This window comes from Taudactylus pleione, unplaced genomic scaffold (assembly GCF_031769625.1).
Source record: "Taudactylus pleione unplaced genomic scaffold, aTauple2 ptg000850l, whole genome shotgun sequence".
Classification (NCBI taxonomy): domain Eukaryota; kingdom Metazoa; phylum Chordata; class Amphibia; order Anura; family Myobatrachidae; genus Taudactylus; species Taudactylus pleione.
Genome location: NW_028285252.1, coordinates 1,443,413 through 1,463,967, shown reverse-complemented (window position 1 = coordinate 1,463,967; position 20,555 = coordinate 1,443,413). Strand labels below are relative to the sequence as shown.

General features: G+C 46.8%; 1 protein-coding gene across 4 annotated transcripts in view; it reads right to left on the bottom strand.

The window, feature by feature from the left end:
* SEC16A (SEC16 homolog A, endoplasmic reticulum export factor) overlaps positions 1-20,555 on the bottom strand; it is a 54,357-nt gene that overhangs the window by 23,709 nt on the left and 10,093 nt on the right. For all 4 annotated transcript variants that reach the window (XM_088458777.1, XM_088458779.1, XM_088458780.1 and 1 more), the window contains exons 3-21: positions 19,564-19,691; positions 18,915-18,988; positions 18,403-18,538; positions 18,043-18,241; positions 17,790-17,964; positions 17,447-17,589; positions 17,171-17,232; positions 14,622-14,760; positions 13,415-13,654; positions 13,086-13,183; positions 12,150-12,231; positions 11,827-11,944; positions 11,339-11,450; positions 10,648-10,753; positions 10,430-10,570; positions 8,876-8,989; positions 8,574-8,766; positions 5,416-5,640; positions 5,194-5,279 (exon numbers count right to left, since the gene is read on the bottom strand). In XM_088458777.1, coding sequence (XP_088314903.1) covers positions 5,194-5,279; positions 5,416-5,640; positions 8,574-8,766; positions 8,876-8,989; positions 10,430-10,570; positions 10,648-10,753; positions 11,339-11,450; positions 11,827-11,944; positions 12,150-12,231; positions 13,086-13,183; positions 13,415-13,654; positions 14,622-14,760; positions 17,171-17,232; positions 17,447-17,589; positions 17,790-17,964; positions 18,043-18,241; positions 18,403-18,538; positions 18,915-18,988; positions 19,564-19,691 — 2,571 coding nt within the window. The remainder of the gene's footprint in view (positions 1-5,193; positions 5,280-5,415; positions 5,641-8,573; positions 8,767-8,875; positions 8,990-10,429; positions 10,571-10,647; positions 10,754-11,338; positions 11,451-11,826; positions 11,945-12,149; positions 12,232-13,085; positions 13,184-13,414; positions 13,655-14,621; positions 14,761-17,170; positions 17,233-17,446; positions 17,590-17,789; positions 17,965-18,042; positions 18,242-18,402; positions 18,539-18,914; positions 18,989-19,563; positions 19,692-20,555) is intronic.

Genomic DNA, 20,555 nt, shown 5'->3' with positions numbered 1-20,555 from the left:
CCTTGTAATAACGCTAGCGGCGTTATAACAGGATTCCAGGAGGGGTTATACTACAGTGTATACCACCTGAGCCTGGGAGGGGGCAGAGGGGCCGCAGATTAAACTCCGTTCCCCATAAGGGGAACAGAGCTATACTTACCAGCTGCTGGCATCAGGGCTGCGGCTAGGCATTCGGAAGCACGGACACAGCCTCTATATTAAGCTGTGGCGTGTCCTCCCTGAGCTACTGCCAGGGTGCCTTGGACTCCGACACACACTCTTATTTAGTGGTGGCGGGTCACCTGATGCCTCCATGTAGCAGGCTGACAGACGCAGTTTTCTGTCAGCCTGTCCTCAATGCTTTGTGAAAGCTAGAAATTAAAATAAAGTTGAAATAAAAGAAAAAATACTAAGTGTGGGCTGGAGCTCAGCCCTTTGTGACCGGCTCTCTCGGGCACATTCTAAAATCTGGGGCTGATGGGGCATAGAGGGGGAGGAGCCAGTCACACTTCAGAATTATTTAAAGTGCCAGGCTCTGCTCTACCACCGTCTATACCCCACTGTCTTGAACTCCAGTGTCCCCTAGTGGATGAAGGAGAAATTATACCCCAAAGTACCTTCAGAAACATGTGGGAAAAGTCTAATAATCCACCCCAAGAAGGGAAACAATATTTGAGACAAACATACAACCTCAGGGTACACTACATACAGTATACCAACCTAAAACTAAATACACCCAGTATAAATGCTGTGCCATAAACAAAAGAAATATGTATATTTTTTTCCTAAATTCGACTTTATTTTTATTTATAACAACCGAATTAAACCCACCCCCCCACCCAGTATACCTATACACATTGGACACTTTTTAGCACCAAATTGTGTCCAGGACTGCCAGGGAGCGTTCAAGGGAAATCTGACACAAGATCGCATCGTGACCACATGGCATAGCGTGTAGACACCTTAACAGTCATTTTGATTTAACCATCTGTGCTCATGTATGACCTGTACTAAGTTACTAAGTCACCTGTGCCCAAGCATGGATATATTATAAACATGGACTATCAGTGCGTCTTAAGGATAGAGGTAATGCTATAGAGCAAGCTATTCAAAAGGCGGCCCTCTGGCTGCACTGCAAGCACTGACACAGCTATTAGGGCATGCTGAGATGTGTAGTTCCACAGCAGCTGGAGGGCCACGTACTGAACCCTGGTGTAGAGGATTAGCCGATTATACAGGAAATCAGATCATGAGAGAGAAAGTGCAGAACGGGTTCCAAACATCACTCACTGTGTAAATAACCCTCAGCGCCTGCCAGGTGTAAATAAATGAGTTTTTATTTTTCAGTTGGAACCTTATTGGAGTTCATGTTTCTCTTCACCTGAAAGCCTGTACTCTAGTTATACAGTATACGGAAAATTACACCATATATAAGGGAAGGTGGGCCGTCCTATGCAAGTATAAACATCCTTATAGCCGACCAATAATTACACCATATATAAGGGAAAGTGGGCCGTCCTATGCAAGTATAAACATCCTTATAGCCGACCAATAATTACACCATATACAAGGGAAAGTGGGCCGTCCTATGCAAGTATAAACATCCTTATAGCCGACCAATAATTACACCATATACAAGGGAAGGTGGGCCGTCCTATGCAAGTATAAACATCCTTATAGCCGACCAATAATTACACCATATACAAGGGAAGGTGGGCCGTCCTATGCAAGTATAAACATCCTTATAGCCGACCAATAATTACACCATATATAAGGGAAAGTGGGCCGTCCTATGCAAGTATAAACATCCTTATAGCCGACCAATAATTACACCATATATAAGGGAAGGTGGGCCGTCCTATGCAAGTATAAACATCCTTATAGCCGACCAATAATTACACCATATATAAGGGAAGGTGGGCCGTCCTATGCAAGTATAAACATCCTTATAGCCGACCAATAATTACACCATATATAAGGGAAGGTGGGCCGTCCTATGCAAGTATAAACATCCTTATAGATGACCAATAATTACACCATATATAAGGGAAAGTGGGCCGTCCTATGCAAGTATAAACATTCTTATAGATGACCAATAATTACACCATATATAAGGGAAAGTGGGCTGTCCTATGCAAGTATAAACATCCTTATAGCCGACCAATAATTACACCACATATAAGGGAAGGTGGGCCGTCCTATGCAAGTATAAACATCCTTATAGCCGACCAATAATTACACCATATATAAGGGAAAGTGGGCCGTCCTATGCAAGTATAAACATCCTTATAGCCGACCAATAATTACACCATATATAAGGGAAAGTGGGCCGTCCTATGCAAGTATAAACATTCTTATAGATGACCAATAATTACACCATATACAAGGGAAGGTGGGCTGTCCTATGCAAGTATAAACATTCTTATAGCCGACCAATAATTACACCATATATAAGGGAAAGTGGGCTGTCCTATGCAAGTATAAACATCCTTATAGCCGACCAATAATTACACCATATATAAGGGAAAGTGGGCCGTCCTATGCAAGTATAAACATTCTTATAGATGACCAATAATTACACCATATACAAGGGAAGGTGGGCCGTCCTATGCAAGTATAAACATCCTTATAGCCGACCAATAATTACACCATATATAAGGGAAAGTGGGCCGTCCTATGCAAGTATAAACATCCTTATAGCCGACCAATAATTACACCATATATAAGGGAAGGTGGGCCGTCCTATGCAAGTATAAACATCCTTATAGCCGACCAATAATTACACCATATATAAGGGAAGGTGGGCCGTCCTATGCAAGTATAAACATCCTTATAGCCGACCAATAATTACACCATATATAAGGGAAGGTGGGCCGTCCTATGCAAGTATAAACATCCTTATAGATGACCAATAATTACACCATATATAAGGGAAAGTGGGCTGTCCTATGCAAGTATAAACATTCTTATAGATGACCAATAATTACACCATATATAAGGGAAAGTGGGCTGTCCTATGCAAGTATAAACATTCTTATAGATGACCAATAATTACACCATATACAAGGGAAGGTGGGCCGTCCTATGCAAGTATAAACATCCTTATAGCCGACCAATAATTACACCATATATAAGGGAAAGTGGGCCGTCCTATGCAAGTATAAACATCCTTATAGATGACCAATAATTACACCATATATAAGGGAAAGTGGGCTGTCCTATGCAAGTATAAACATTCTTATAGATGACCAATAATTACACCATATACAAGGGAAGGTGGGCCGTCCTATGCAAGTATAAACATCCTTATAGCCGACCAATAATTACACCATATATAAGGGAAAGTGGGCCGTCCTATGCAAGTATAAACATCCTTATAGATGACCAATAATTACACCATATATAAGGGAAGGTGGGCCGTCCTATGCAAGTATAAACATCCTTATAGATGACCAATAATTACACCATATATAAGGGAAAGTGGGCTGTCCTATGCAAGTATAAACATTCTTATAGATGACCAATAATTACACCATATACAAGGGAAGGTGGGCTGTCCTATGCAAGTATAAACATTCTTATAGATGACCAATAATTACACCATATATAAGGGAAAGTGGGCTGTCCTATGCAAGTATAAACATTCTTATAGATGACCAATAATTGCACCATATATAAGGGAAAGTGGGCTGTCCTATGCAAGTATAAACATCCTTATAGCCGACCAATAATTACACCATATATAAGGGAAGGTGGGCCGTCCTATGCAAGTATAAACATCCTTATAGATGACCAATAATTACACCACATATAAGGGAAAGTGGGCCGTCCTATGCAAGTATAAACATTCTTATAGATGACCAATAATTACACCATATACAAGGGAAGGTGGGCTGTCCTATGCAAGTATAAACATTCTTATAGATGACCAATAATTACACCATATACAAGGGAAGGTGGGCTGTCCTATGCAAGTATAAACATCCTTATAGCCGACCAATAATTACACCATATATAAGGGAAGGTGGGCCGTCCTATGCAAGTATAAACATCCTTATAGATGACCAATAATTACACCATATATAAGGGAAGGTGGGCCGTCCTATGCAAGTATAAACATCCTTATAGATGACCAATAATTACACCATATATAAGGGAAGGTGGGCCGTCCTATGCAAGTATAAACATCCTTATAGATGACCAATAATTACACCACATATAAGGGAAGGTGGGCTGTCCTATGCAAGTATAAACATCCTTATAGCCGACCAATAATTACACCACATATAAGGGAAGGTGGGCCGTCCTATGCAAGTATAAACATCCTTATAGCCGACCAATAATTACACCATATATAAGGGAAGGTGGGCCGTCCTATGCAAGTATAAACATCCTTATAGCCGACCAATAATTACACCATATATAAGGGAAGGTGGGCTGTCCTATGCAAGTATAAACATCCTTATAGCCGACCAATAATTACACCACATACAAGGGAAGGTGGGCTGTCCTATGCAAGTATAAACATCCTTATAGCCGACCAATAATTACACCATATATAAGGGAAGGTGGGCCGTCCTATGCAAGTATAAACATCCTTATAGATGACCAATAATTACACCACATATAAGGGAAGGTGGGCTGTCCTATGCAAGTATAAACATCCTTATAGCAGACCAATAATTACACCATATATAAGGGAAGGTGGGCTGTCCTATGCAAGTATAAACATCCTTATAGCCGACCAATAATTACACCATATACAAGGGAAGGTGGGCCGTCCTATGCAAGTATAAACATCCTTATAGCCGACCAATAATTACACCATATATAAGGGAAAGTGGGCTGTCCTATGCAAGTATAAACATCCTTATAGCCGACCAATAATTACACCATATATAAGGGAAGGTGGGCTGTCCTATGCAAGTATAAACATCCTTATAGCCGACCAATAATTACACCATATATAAGGGAAGGTGGGCTGTCCTATGCAAGTATAAACATCCTTATAGCCGACCAATAATTACACCATATATAAGGGAAGGTGGGCTGTCCTATGCAAGTATAAACATCCTTATAGCCGACCAATAATTACACCATATATAAGGGAAGGTGGGCTGTCCTATGCAAGTATAAACATCCTTATAGCCGACCTTTACTTCCACCACATAAATCCACTTTCCATTTTACCGCTTATAAGACCTGATAACGTACCATTTTCGCCATTTCTCCATAGAAGTCGAATCCGGTGTCGTGAAACATGGTTCTGGTGGGCGAATTCTGCGGCGGTCTTTGTAATGCTGCACAAGGAGATAATTACACAATAACACAAATTATAAACACTTTCCTGCTGCATGTAACCTGCCGACAGAAAGGACAGTAACACCAGATAATCGGGGGTACAGTACGACTGCACAGTAATAGTAAATAGCCCACCTGACTCCTGGCTCCAAGGCTCCTGGGGTGCAAACTCCGTAGGCTGTGGTGGGGTGGGCACAGGCTCCATGGGAGCTGGGGTGTAGGTAGGCACCTGTTCATTGCTATAGGGGACGAATGCCGGCCCAGACACCGGGGGTGAGGGTACAAGATTCTGGGTAGTGCCAGAGTATGACGGCTCGCTAACCGGAGGCTGCTGATGAAAGGCGGACGTGTGTTCAGGACCTACAAAAGGAGATGGATTTATTGTCACCATGTTTAGGTCAATGCCCCTTACAGGTCCTATAAACGTTACAATATTACTTCTCGTAGAAAATGGTTATATTTACAGCGAGTCTTAACGGATAGGACACTAATGCTCCATGGGCGGAATTCAATTGTATTCGCGGCCCGCATCTCCCGTCTAAAGTGACAGGAGATTGCGGGCCGCTATACAATTGTCCAAGATGTTCGCGCTGATCGCGCCCATAGAGGTCAGGTTTAGCCGCGTAAAGCAGCTAAACCCGACCAAAGTGCTGGGCACGATCGCGAAAAGTGATGTTTGGGCGCCCAAACATGTCACTTTTCGGACATTTCAGCTCTCATCCCCCAGGGGGTGTGAGCTGAAATGTAGCGCTGGCTGCTGATCGCGCCCGACAGGAGCAAGAATAGAATAGCTCCGTTGGGCGCGATAGCGGCTAGAAATAATTGAATTCCGCCCCGTGAGTCCAAAATATGCCTAATGCTGGGCATACACTCTACAATTATCGGGCTGATTCGCCTAGATATCCGCGGATTGTTGCGTGTGTGCGGCCGACCGAGGGTTAAATATCGATCGGTCGGGCATGCCGGATCGTCCAGCATGCCCGTACTATGCGATATCTGCAAGTTAAAATGTCGGCTGAATCGGGCAGTTTTTGCCTAGCCGTGGCCGACATTTAATGATTTCAAACAATTTCACATATTTATTTTTTTTTTTTCAAAGCGTGGTCAGTGGGGGGGGGAGCTGTGGCCGCCAGAGACCGTGGCTGATCCGCCAAGATTCATCAAGATGACAGCTGCTACTAACAAGAGTAATAATGCAGATAACAGACGCCAATACCCGAGTAACTTATATGCAGGGTAAATGTTCTTTATAAAAGAGAAAGTCTCATGTACAGCAGAATCTGTGTAATGTACAGGAACGGCTGCTGGAAAACGCTCAAATGCCAGCGCAGCAACACGGACACCGGCCAAAAGTGCTTTAATTAATATAGGAGGAGCCAAAACAAACAGACGGAAAGCATATTAGCTCATTATTGTAAAGGAACTAGGGCGCGGGGGGAGGAGTCATTATTAAAGTCCTAAACATCACGCAATTCTGAGAGCGAATGAGTCCATTTTACACCGTTATTTGGGACAGTGCTGACCTATGTCTATCAGATGGATTGGGACGGAGAGTAAGTATAGACAACGTTTGCGTCTGACCTTGTGGCCTGATCGTCATGACAATGTTCACGTAATTGAGCGATTATTTGCAACTCTGCAATTCATGAAAGAGTCCGACATCTCCTACTGCGCATGGGTTACATAGTGCACGCGCCTAGGCGCTGTTGTGATCGATTCGGGCGGTTATCAGTCGTGTGGTGAAAAAGTGATGTGCAGTGGTGCAGTGGCTGGTAGTGCACGCAAACATGGTCTGTTCACTGGGTGTTGTAAGAGTGTCGCGGGCGTATCTATGCAGGCGGCTGCATTCACTGACGCACAACCGCAGGAGGCCGCAGTCAGATGAGACGCTCCCATAGGTCTGGTGCAATTTCAGATGATGCAACCAACGGAGGCGAATAAGGACGCGCCTATCGGAATTACAGCGTGCGCGGAGACGCTCTTAGCCCTTGCAGTCAGGTGCACGTATGTACACAAGGGAAGGAGTTTTTTAGCGCATGAACCCACAGACTGGAGACCGCTAATAGACGCTGCTGCATTCGTTTCTCCATGCGACTCAGAACCAGTACCTGCGGGACCGTCCTAAGGGAACGGGGTGAGATGTGGCTGAGCACACGCATGTACTAGAGAGACAGGGCTGGTTCCTGCGCTACGTACAGCACATTACAGGAGTAGAAACTATTTAAGGGAACTGCCCTAACCAACCTCTGGATCTACACAGCCATGTCATACCACCATCATACACAGCCGTGTTATACCACCATCATACACAGCCATGTCATACCACCAGCACACGCAGCCATGTCATACCACCATCATACACAGCCGTGTCATACCACCATCATACACAGCCGTGTCATACCACCATCATACACAGCCGTGTCATACCACCATCATACACAGCCGTGTCATACCATCATCATACACAGCCGTGTCATACCATCATCATACACAGCCGTGTCATACCACCATCATACACAGCCCTGTCATACCACCATCATACACAGCCCTGTCATACCACCATCATACACAGCCCTGTCATACCACCATCATACACAGCCATGTCATACCACCATCATACACAGCCATGTCATACCACCATCATACACAGCCATGTCATACCACCATCATACACAGCCATGTCATACCACCATCATACACAGCCATGTCATACCACCATCACACACAGCCATGTCATACCACCAGCACACGCAGCCGTGTCATACCACCAGCACACGCAGCCGTGTCATACCACCAGCACACGCAGCCGTGTCATACCACCAGCACACGCAGCCGTGTCATACCACCAGCACACGCAGCCGTGTCATACCACCAGCACACGCAGCCGTGTCATACCACCAGCACACGCAGCCGTGTCATACCACCAGCACACGCAGCCGTGTCATACCACCAGCACACGCAGCCGTGTCATACCACCAGCACACGCAGCCGTGTCATACCACCAGCACACGCAGCCATGTCATACCACCAGCACACGCAGCCATGTCATACCACCAGCACACGCAGCCATGTCATACCACCAGCACACGCAGCCATGTCATACCACCAGCACACGCAGCCATGTCATACCACCAGCACACGCAGCCATGTCATACCACCAGCACACGCAGCCATGTCATACCATCATACACATCGCAGTAACCAGCGAATGAGAGCAGGGGAGAGACTTCCGCCCGCCAGCAGTGACACCGATAATACGGCTAGATGCCATGGTTACAGATTGTGTTCCTTACCTGGTAGTGCTAACTGAACCCCCGGGACAGCTGGCATCATATTTGCCAGTAGCGGATTGTCTGTATTAGCTGGCATTTCCTGAGTTGCCATCATACCATCGGACTGACTGACGTGGTCATGCTCCGAGCTCGGCGTGCTGCAGGCGTACTGCTGTGGGGTGGTCCTGCCAGTGCTGTACACGACAGTGCCTTGCTGAAAGGGACAATTGTGCACGTATGTAAGAAGCAGGATACCGGTTTACCCGCATCCAAGCGGTTCTGTAACAAGTATGTCAGATTTTGCAAGTCCGGCGGTTTCGTACCTTGATTTGCATGTCCAAGTGGCGGAGTCTAAGCAACCACGGCGGTTCTATGAATAATTCCTGCTCTGGTTTCTCCTTTAACTGGGGGTCGAAGAATCTCAAGTGCGAGGCCACCTGGAGGAGAGTATGTCACATTACAGGAGGAACCGCAGCAATAATATAATATAGAAAACTACACATGGTGACAGTACAGAACTTTATTTATTAACATTTTAATCATCCTTTGCTCCAACTATGAATGTTTTCACTTGATTAGTTTAAGGTTAAATGTAACGGAATCAGTATGTAATACTGACAGACGGGATCAATGGCAATCAGAACCCCGACAGGGTTAAGATATAGACACTTGGTGGTCGGTATTCTAAACCTCCCCCTCTCCCTACTCTAACCTTCCTTCCCTCCCTGGTACCTAAACCCCCCCAGTGCCTAAACCTAACCTCCCCGGCACCCTAAACCTAACCCTCCCCTAGTGCCTAGTCCTACCCCTAAACTTAACCCTAACTTACCTTGAGCATCCCGGCGGTTGGAACACCAGTGCCGGGATTCTGGCGCCTGTAAGGTAAGCATCGGCATCCAGACCGCCGGGATGCAGAACGCATACCAAATGTAACATATCTCCTAATAGTATAAAATCAGGATAATGGGGCGGGGGCAGGGAGGTGGGTGTGGGGGTTGGTGTGTTGCAGATGGACATAATAGTGAATTAATAAAATGTATCTGCTGATCTGATTAGGGCCACCCCTGCAGCAGGGAGGGGCATGTACTTTATTTCAGTAAGTAGTATATTTGGGGCGACATATACTAAAACTGGGGACACACTAGGCCAACCCGCCGATTGGTAAGTGTACACATACTTACCAATCGACTGCCCGATGTACCAGGCTTAACAGTTCAATTGCGTGGGCATTTAAATTGTCCGGGCAGTTGCGCTGTCATTCACCGCTGGGTCCCCGGAGCATGTGTACGGGCGATCGGCGGGTCCCTGCAGCATGTATACGGGTGATCGGCGGGTCCCTGCAGCATGTATACGGGTGATCAGCGGGTCCCTGCAGCATGTATACGGGTGATCGACGGGTCCCTGCAGCATGTATACGGGTGATCGGCGGGTCCCTGCAGCATGTATACGGGTAATCGGCGGGTCGCCCGCACACAACAGCAAATTACATATCTTTCAGATACATCGGCCATGTGCTGCGCTGCACAGATCGCATAGGTCCATGAATGACGTCATTCACGGACCTATCCACTGTACACACCCGGTGATGAATTATAGATATATTGTCCGTTCAATGGAACGGTCGATCTCTCTATCAGTGTGTACCCAGCTTTAGATCTGAGGCCGCCTCTGGTCACTCCTTCTGCCCTTCCTGTGGCATTACTGTACAGCCAGCACCTTTCTCATACAAAGGGCAAGAACCAGCACAAAGACAGGGATCTGGGTGCCTTCTCCTGCACTCGCTATATCATAACAGTGGAGCAGCAAAATGCGTCATGGAGACAAACACCCCTGGCTGCATAAATCTGGGCCTGCGAGATACAAGGCGGAGTAATCACCTCCAGCAGCTGGCCGATCAGCACGGCGGAGTAGTAAGACGGATGCTTCAGGATGGTCTTGGAGATGACCTCGCAGTAGTGGAAAGCCTGAGCGCAGAGGCCGTGCTCCGCCAGCCGACAGGCATAAATAAACTTGAAAACCTGCAGGAGAAACGGGGAGACGAGTTATTCTATGTAATGACTTCCAGCTCGGAGCCGTATGAAGGAGATTTTCCTACCTGGATATTGGGTAGGGATATGGTCTGTGCACCAAGTGACTGGGCGTATTCGTAGGCCTCCGTCCTCCAGATGGCATCATTCGTGGCAAACTTTGCAAAGGGCAAACTGCAGAAGACAAAACTATTTCAGCATCTTCCTCAAGTTAAGGAACAGTATGGATTCAGCTAGTGAGGTCAGAGGCAGGAGCGCCAAGAGCGGGTACAGATTACCCGGGCCTGGGCTTCCTGAGGGGCCTGGCGGGGGTCCGGCGCCACCCCCCTCCTTCACAGCAGCTCAGCACACAGCATGTGCGGAGCTGCAGTGGGAGACTGCTCGTGGCTCACACTGATCGTGCCCCCCTTGGCTTTCTGCCGGGCTGAGGGGGCTCAGAGCGCCCCCACTCCCCAGCGCAAATTTTTATTTTTTTTTGGGAAGGGGGCGTGGCCTTCGAATAGGCCACGGCCCCTGTTACCCGGGCCCGGTCAGAGGACACACAAAGCAGAGGACAGTGGTGTAAAGATACAATAAAGGAATAAATAGGAATAAATAGCTGAGGTATTTGCATGTACTGTATGGACCGACGTGTCAAAGGGAACAAAATAAATCAGTCTGACTTAATACTCTATAGACCGTGTACTAGACTGCTTACTGTACGCGGTGTACGGCTGCTTTTACACAGGCTAAAATACAAAGAGAGAATGTGCCCCTCACCTGTGGTTGGAGCCAATGAGGACGAGCTTGGTGGTCTTCTTGGCATACACGCCAAAGCCCACCTGAGCCATGATATAGCAGAAGTGAGCAGCATCTAAGAGACCCCTGGAAGCTGAGAGAGGAGAGGAACAAGGAGCGTTAGTGTCTATCACCCCACAGCACCAATCTGAGAGGGCTGGAATGGGGATATGGTATCTATTATATACAGGAGAATATTTCATTAGCTGGCCCTCAGCGTATACAAGAACGGTCTGCGCTGTATTAGAAATAGAACAGTAATATATTTAGCATTAGGTGGCTGTGGATAAAACTTCCATGGCCAATAAAAGGGGCAGCCCTGCGATCCCAGTTTATCGGTTATAGTCGAGTTGTGCAGCCTGGCGCCATCTGGGAGCGCTGTACAGTTTCCCATCCTGCTATAGACACGGACATAAACCGCAGCCCAACATTACACAGGAAGCAGCGTCCTCCGGTCCGCCTCAACTTACCCAACGTGTCTCCCATTGTAGTGATGGTCCTGGCTGGTACGTCAACATTGTTGGTTATATTAGACAGCACCATAGCAAGATGGGGTCTCCAGTCGCCCCATTTCTCGTCTCCGCAACACTGCCGGAAGCAAAAACAAATAAAGCGCTCGCTTAATCCATTCCCAGAACCAGCTGCAAACAAATCCAAAACCTGTAACACATGCAACTAAACATACAGCAGTCACCCGACTCCGTATACAAGATACATACACAGGTAGGACTAGAACACAAGAACAAGGTGTCTCTAGAGTAGGAGGTGCAGCTGAGCCCCTGCACACACTCACCGTGGCTGCCGCAGGCATCCTTCCAGACAGAAGCTGATACACAGTCTGCAGGGGATCGTTAATTGGGAGACTGTTGGCAAACCTGCATTACCAGACGCAAAACACAACACAGAGACGACATTTAGTGGCTGGATTTGGTGACTACAGACCCAGGATACAAGGTCATAGAAATCTCTATGTAGAACCAGAAGCGGACACAATTATAAATTCTCTTCAGATATACTCAAAGTAACAAAACTTTCCAGAGAGAGTAATAAAGTTTCCAGGGAGATCGATGGCATAGATTGGGACACTTAGGAGGTTATCACTTTGTACACTAGGGGGTAAATTTACTAAGATGGGAGTTCTATTTAAGAAGGGATGTTGACCATAGCAACCAATCAGATTCTACTTCTCATACATCTAGCACCTTCTAGAAGATAATAACTGGAATCTGATTGGTTGCTATGGGCAACATCACCTCTTAATAGAACTCCCATCTTAGTAAATGTACCCCTAATAATGCTCAACTGGGACCCTGGAGGGGGAGGGAGCACTTTCTGAAGTCCACTGACTTGAGGCAGAGCTCCTATTACATTATTGCTTAAAAATAGTCTACAACCAATAAGAAGTGATGTGGGCGGGAACAGAACCATCAGCAGCCAATCAGAGCATTACAATGTGAAGTTGTACGGGCATTTCCTGTCTAGTAACAGACGAGATATAGGTGGGTGCGGAGAGAGCAATGTAAAATAGTAATTATTTCATGGAAGACACATGTAAGATACAGCCACCATTTCCGCTACATTGTAGACTTTGCTAGGACACCCGGGGTTACCCTGGGACAGCCACAAGACGTACAGTATATACCGGGATCCTAGGCCAGGGAGAACCGTGCGGAAACAGTTACTGGAGAATTACATCCCAGAATTTGAATAGTTGGGAGGCAGCCATTACCTGGTCATCACTCGGGCGTGCGTCCGGCTGTCCATCTTACTGGCGAGTAGCAGTGCGTGACCCCACAGCCCGTGCTTCATGGCAGACTCCAGGGCATCCTGCAAGAGGTGTCAGATGACATTTAGACAGACAGACGGACATCCGGTCGGCAGCGCTGCTCACAAATAGACGCATTAAATATTTACATCTGGGAAAGGGATCGAATGAAGCATCACACAAAGCAAGAACATGACATGCAGTACACGGTAATACAAATACAAGCACAATCACGCCAAAAGCATGAGGCCTACTCCGATCCCTAACAGCGCAGGCAATAGCGGTACAAGTACCTTTTTACGTCCAAACAGCAGCAGCTCCCGAAAGCGTTCCGTCTCCTTCTCCAGGGTAACCCCAGAGTTGGGCACCATGTCTGCGAGGAAAGAGAGCTGAGACGCCCCCGACTCCTCCTCCTGCTCCTGCGGCTCGTTGGTGAAATCGATCAGATTGGCTTCATTGGGAGATTTCCCAGGGAGCCAGACCGTTTTATGGTCCTGGAGAAGCAGCTCCGCTATGTCCGTCCCTACAACGGTCTGCAAAATACAGAAACAGGTGTAAGAGACACACACGTATCAGGTCCGGGGCTACATGATCAGCTATCCCAAAGTATCTCACCAGACCAGGAGCTGGAAATGCGCAGATACTGCAGCTACTTCCGGTTAGAACATTACAGAAGCGTTTGGGCAATCAGGACGACAATTTGGAAAACGATAATATGTCGCTGCTTTTTCAGGAATTTTTTTTTTGTTTTGTCTTTTATCGAAACAGATTTTTACACAAAAATTTGTTATAGAGGGATCAGGTATAATAAGCACAAACGTCACAAAAGCAACATGATATACATTGGTGAGAATTCCGACGCTGGCAACCTGACTGAGTTAGAATACCGACGTGCTGGCAAGTACCCTAACCCTCTCTCCCCGCAGCCTAAACCTAATTCCCCCCCCCCCCCCCCACAGCCTAACACAGTGTTGGCTAACCTTGACACTCCAGCTGTTGTGGAACTATATATCCCAGCATGCCCTGCCACAGTTTTTGCATGCCCTAATAGCAAAACTGTAGCAGTGCATGCTGGGTTATGTAGTTCCACAACAGCTGGAGTGTCAAGGTTAGCCAACACTGGCCTAACGCTAACCCTCCTCCCCCCAGTGCCTAACTTTAACCCCCTATACTTACGGTCGGGGGAAAAAAAACGGTTTTCTAGGCTACGAGAAGGTTATGCAGAACTCCATCCAAACTACAACGTAGAAATCGTATACAAGTCTGTTACTGACCCGACCCCTCCAGTCCCAAGCGACCATTTTTTCCAGGCGCCACGGTTCATCCCAAAACACCAGCCCAAAATGGGGCTGTGAGAGCAGGAGGTCCAATCGCATGCAACAATCATGTGGAGAGCAGCTTCTGATTGGGCCTCCCACGTGCAGATGACATAATGCGTTCCGTCAGTCAGGTGGCAGCGCAGCTGTTTATAGGTAGGGGGTAAATGACAGATATACTTACCCCATTCTGCCTGCACAGTAGAACTATGAAATCCCACAGAATACGAGCAGACTCCTGGTCCATTAGGCTCTCGTTCTGGGAACACTCTTTGGCTTTATTTTGTGCAAAGTTTATGACATCAACTTTGTGCGTTTCATCCCTGCGGACAGAATGAAAAGCCGCCGGTCAGTGTGGGCCCCTCTCATAGACCGTTTCATGCTGAGACCTCTCACTGTAACCTTATTTTGTTACATCCGTCTAATTTAATTGAATGCAAGTTATCTTTATCCAGAATCCTTGGTCAACCATATCCAGCGCGAGAACAGATTGGGGACCACTGCATTAGGCCATTCCCCAAACTGTGTGGTGCCCCAGGTTAGTGATCCAGCACCAAATCAAATGATTTATGCTCAATGTAATGTAAATATGTGGACAAACAGAAGTACAAACCTGTCCCCCACTACAATGCTGAGCCTAAGGATGGCAGGGCATACAATGCTGAGCCTAAGGATGGCAGGGCATACAATGCTGAGCCTAAGGATGACAGGTCATACAATGCTGAGCCTAAAGGATGACAGGTCATACAATGCTGAGCCTAAGGATGACAAGTCATACAATGCTGAGCCTAAGGATGACAGGGCATACAATGCTGAGCCTAAGGATGACAGGGCATACAATGCTGAGCCTAAGGATGGCAGGGCATACAATGCTGAGCCTAAGGATGGCAGGGCATACAATGCTGAGCCTAAGGATGGCAGGTCATACAATGCTGAGCCTAAGGATGACAGGTCATACAATGCTGAGCCTAAGGATGACAGGCCATACAATGCTGAGCCTAAGGATGACAGGACATACAATGCTGAGCCTAAGGATGACAGGTCATACAATGCCGAGCCTAAGGATGGCAGGTCATACAATGCTGAGCCTAAGGATGACAGGTCATACAATGCTGAGCCTAAGGATGACAGGTCATACAATGCTGAGCCTAAGGATGACAGGACATACAATGCTGAGCCTAAGGATGACAGGGCATACAATGCCGAGCCTAAGGATGGCAGGGCATACAATGCCGAGCCTAAGGATGACAGGGCATACAATGCTGAGCCTAAGGATGACGGGTCAGCACAATTTACTTCACTTTATTTTTTTCTGAATTTCTCAATAACAAACTTAGGGGTGCCCTGAAAACAATTCTGATACTCTAGGGCGCCGTGATTCAAAACAGTTTGGGAACTACTAGCCTAATGACATCATTGTGGGAGGGTGGCGGGTAGGCACAGCCTAATGACATTATTCGGGGTGGAGAGTACTGCCTAACATTGAGGAAGCACAGGGGACAACGACAACCTTGTCAGTGCACAGCATAGCAACCTTATTGGGGGGAGGGGGCAGGGCACGGCATAGCGGCCTCATTGATGGAGAGAGGAGCACAGCTTATGACAATTGATGGTGGGGGGAGCTAATAGCATCGTCGGAGTTGGGGAGTCATTGTGGCAGTACAAGGGGTATTAGCTGTATCCATTGATTTCTGTATGAGTGACTGAGCCCCCTGCAGTCAGTCATTCTGATACAACAATACCCCTCTAAATCTTTTTATCATATATTACATGTAAAACTGCAGCCATCTCCTATGCGTAGTGCGGAGAGAGACAGCCATAGGGGAGGGGAAGCAGTCTTTGCACAGTACCCAGACTCCTATGCGTAGTACAGAGAGAGACAGCTGCAGGAGAGGGGAAGCAGTCTTTGCACAGTACCCAGACTCCTATGCGTAGTGCGGAGAGAGACAGCTGCAGGGGAGGGGGAGCAGTCTTTGCACAGTACCCAGACTCCTATGCGTAGTACGGAGAGAGACAGCTGCAGGAGAGAGGGAGGAGTCTTTGCACAGTACCCAGACTCCTATGCGTAGTGCGGAGAGAGACAGCTGCAGGAGAGGGGGAGGAGTCTTTGCACAGTACCCAGACTCCTATGCGTAGTGCGGAGAGAGACAGCTGCAGGAGAGGGGGAGCAGTCTTTGCACAGTACCCAGACTCCTATGCGTAGTACGGAGAGAGACAGCTGCAGGAGAGAGGGAGGAGTCTTTGCACAGTACCCAGACTCCTATGCGTAGTGCGGAGAGAGACAGCTGCAGGAGAGGGGGAGGAGTCTTTGCACAGTACCCAGACTCCTATGCGTAGTGCGGAGAGAGACAGCTGCAGGAGAGGGGGAGCAGTCTTTGCACAGTACCCAGACTCCTATGCGTAGTACAGAGAGAGACAGCTGCAGGAGAGGGGGAGGAGTCTTTGCACAGTACCCAGACTTCTATGCGTAGTGCGGAGAGAGACAGCTGCAGGAGAGGGGGAGGAGTCTTTGCACAGTACCCGGACTCCTATGCGTAGTAGAGAGAGAGACAGCTGTAGGGGATCGGGAGGTGTCTTTGCACAGTACCCCATCTCCTTGGACGATAATGCATTGCCTGCGTTCCCTTCTTGCAGATGGAGAAATCTCTCTGCAGGGGCTCACACAGGAATCCCCTCTGCAGATGGGCACTGTGACATAGATACACCCAGACAGACAGGGTACACACAACTTACTTGACCAGGGGACCAGGGAAAGACCTCAGCTGCTCCTGTTCTGGGCTGTTCTGCATAATGATCTACAATATAAATCAGAAGGGGATTGGGGGGTCTGTGGATTAGACTGAACGCACAAAATGGAAAGTGTTTAAATTTACCAAAAAAAAAAAAAAAAAGGTTAAAACAAAAATACCTCAAACTTACTAATCTATTAATTCTAGAACATGTGTTTCATTCTTTTTCCAGTATAGATTTACCCTGACCAGTAAGTAAATGTTACTGTTGGTAATTTACCTCCATATTGTGGATCTCAACCAGCGTGGGTTGCCCGTCTGAAGGCAGGTAAGGCAGCACTTTAATTAGGGTCCCGCCAGGGCCAAACCGAGCGCAAACATGCGGGCTTCCAAACTTCTCTGGGGTCAGAGACCTGGAGGGAACTACATATAAAACACAAAGGTCAATCTACGGACACAGGGCACAAATCAAACTAAGAAACAAGAGGTTTTAGAACTGCTTGAAGTTGTAGTTCAACCATTTTAGTCATTTATAAGAACATAAAATCAACAACTATTTAAAAAAAAAAAAAATGTAAGTACACTAAAAAAAAACCCTAATAAACCCTATACTGAGGCGATACCTTGTTCCACTGGCTGCCACTCATTGCTGCCCTGGTAGTCATACTGGTAGTTGTCCTGCTGGGCGCTGTACTCATTTGGATATAAGCCGTAAGGATAGTCCCCAAGTGCAGGGTTCTGCATTTGGCCGCCATACGTATTTGCGGTCAGGTCCTGCTCACTTTTGTAGACCTGGCTCTGGTGGAAGGAACAGACGGTAACATCATATGCTCACCGTGCTCCTGGCTCATTGGGGGACTATCCCCAGGAACTAACCTGCTGCGAGCGGGAACTGAAGCTGCTTCGGCGGCTGTGAGAGCTCCGCTCGCTGTGTATGCTGTGGACCGAATGCTCGCTGTGCACGCTACGCCGGTCAAAGTCATCCTTCGCGAGGTCTCTCTGGGCTTCATTCTCATCATCGAAACCCCTAACGTAACGGGGGTCGTACTGCCAACGGTCATCGTAGGCATCGAATCTATTCAAGGGGACATATCAATGCACACAACACAAATACAGCCCGGAAACGTCTACAAACAGCACTGAGAGGGCGCATCCACCGAGGACGATGACCACGGAAGCAGTGCATGATGGGAGATGCTGAGCCGCAAGTCTGCCGGATAGCCCTGCGATACTCACCTGCTGTTATACCCATATGGAGGCTTACGGTGGTAGGGGTCCTCCTGGCTGCCATACATGTAATTCCAATAAGCACTTCGAGGGTCCCGATACCCAGGGTCATAAGCTCCCGGATAACGATCCCATCTTGAGGGATCTGCGAGAAAGAAATTAACCATATATTGGCGGTGATCTAATGGCGCATACACACGGTCACATTTCTCTTCAGATCTGAATGATAACGATTTAAAAAATCGTTCAATTGTTCATATCTGAAGGAAAATCTGACATGTCTGAACGATGCGCGTTCCCGATGGTCAGATAACGATATCTGACATCTGATGTGTTTGCAGTCACTTTTGGACGATTTCAGTCATTTTAATGCAGTCAAAAATCGTTCGTAGTTCAAATAGTTTCCAAAATCGTTCAAAATGTTGGTCAAATCGTTCATCTGACACATCTGACCGTGTGTATGCTCCATAACCTTGTTCTGCGTGACACGGGTCTATTACCATAGAGCGAGCACTACTCACCTCCATAATCATACTGACTTTGGTGACTTTGGTAATAATCAGCATAATAATTGGCTGGAGCGCTGTACCCTTGACTAGAAAATTGTTGGAAAAGAAGAGTTATACTTCTAGATAATGGAAAATCAGTTGAAAACGCATTAAATCCCCCCCCCCCCCCCTCCCCTCCGGCCTGTAACCCTATCTGGTCTCTGCATTACGCCTGTTATCGGGGAGATGGCAGCTCCTGCATACCACCAGGGTCTCCAGTATGTAAATGAGCGGAAGAGACACACTCAGCAGAGATTCTAACAGTATAAAAAGAAGCATGGTCCCGTTCATAGTAATTGTGCTTCCGACAGGCATTACGCTTAGCATAGGAGTGTCACCACTGAGGTATGAGGCACAGAGTGATGCCTCATTCCCTTTTCAACTTGCCAAGTGTACTCAAGTCTTCCAAGCACATAACAACCACTGTTTGCTAGACATATAATTAAAAACAACATTGCAGCTACTAATGGAATTACGTCATGGTCACAGATATTCATTTACTTACTAGACATTAGAAAACACTGCGATCACTCAGGCTATAGAAATTTTATACCCCCCCATTGGATGAAGCTTCCCCCTTATTCCCCGTATAGCCATGAACAGTCCCTCTAGCTACACCAACCTGGAGGATGGCCGGTCGGAGCAGTGACTGGACCTGGAGCTAGGTCTCTCTGGTTCTTGGTAGGGGTACTTCACAAACCCGGAATTGCTGTATTGCCTGTAAGAGGGGTCGTATGCTCCGTAGGCATCCTGCAAGAGACCATTACCAGATATAGGTGAGGGGGAGCGGTCCCTTCCTGTATACTATCTGCAGAGCCAAGGAAATAACTTGAATGCCCTATACTTCCCCCTACAGCCATTTACTACTTCAAATAAATTAGCACACACACACATTATATATATATATATATATATATATATATATATATACACACATATATACATACACACACACACACACACTCTGTATACGAGTTTATACAGAAAATAAAATCTATACACAAGAGGGATTATTTCGGAGGTTATAGGATCAGAGAAAGAATAATGCTTCAAGAAATGGACAGAACATTAAGGGCCGTATTTAATTAGCCACGATAAGCCGTTTTTTGCAAAAAGTTTCCGCCGGTGACGTCATTTCGCCAGGCGGAAACTTATCCCCGTATTCAATCCCAAAAGAATTTTCGCCGGAGCGAAAAGTCTGCGCCTTGCTACTAGCGGAAAATATTCGCCTCTGAATGCAGGCGGAAAAAAAGTGCAGAATTGGGGTGCAAAGTTGCAGGAACAGACCTGCAGCCTTGGGACAGCCCCCCAAATGTAAACTGAGTAAAATATATATATATATATATATATATATATATATATATATATATATATATATAAAAATTACTTTAGATTACCCCCAAAAAGTACTTTCATTTTAGGGGGCGAAAAAAATAAAACTGGGGGACAAAGTTAAAAACTAGCAAAATAGACTCCAGGGGGTCCCCCAGTATGCCCAAGCTGTTTTTTTGATTGCAGGTGCTTGTTGAAGGTGCATTTTTTTAAAACCTCACTTTAACGATTTTTAACCATGCTTGCACCCATTTTCGTGTACCCCAAATTTGCTGAGACTAC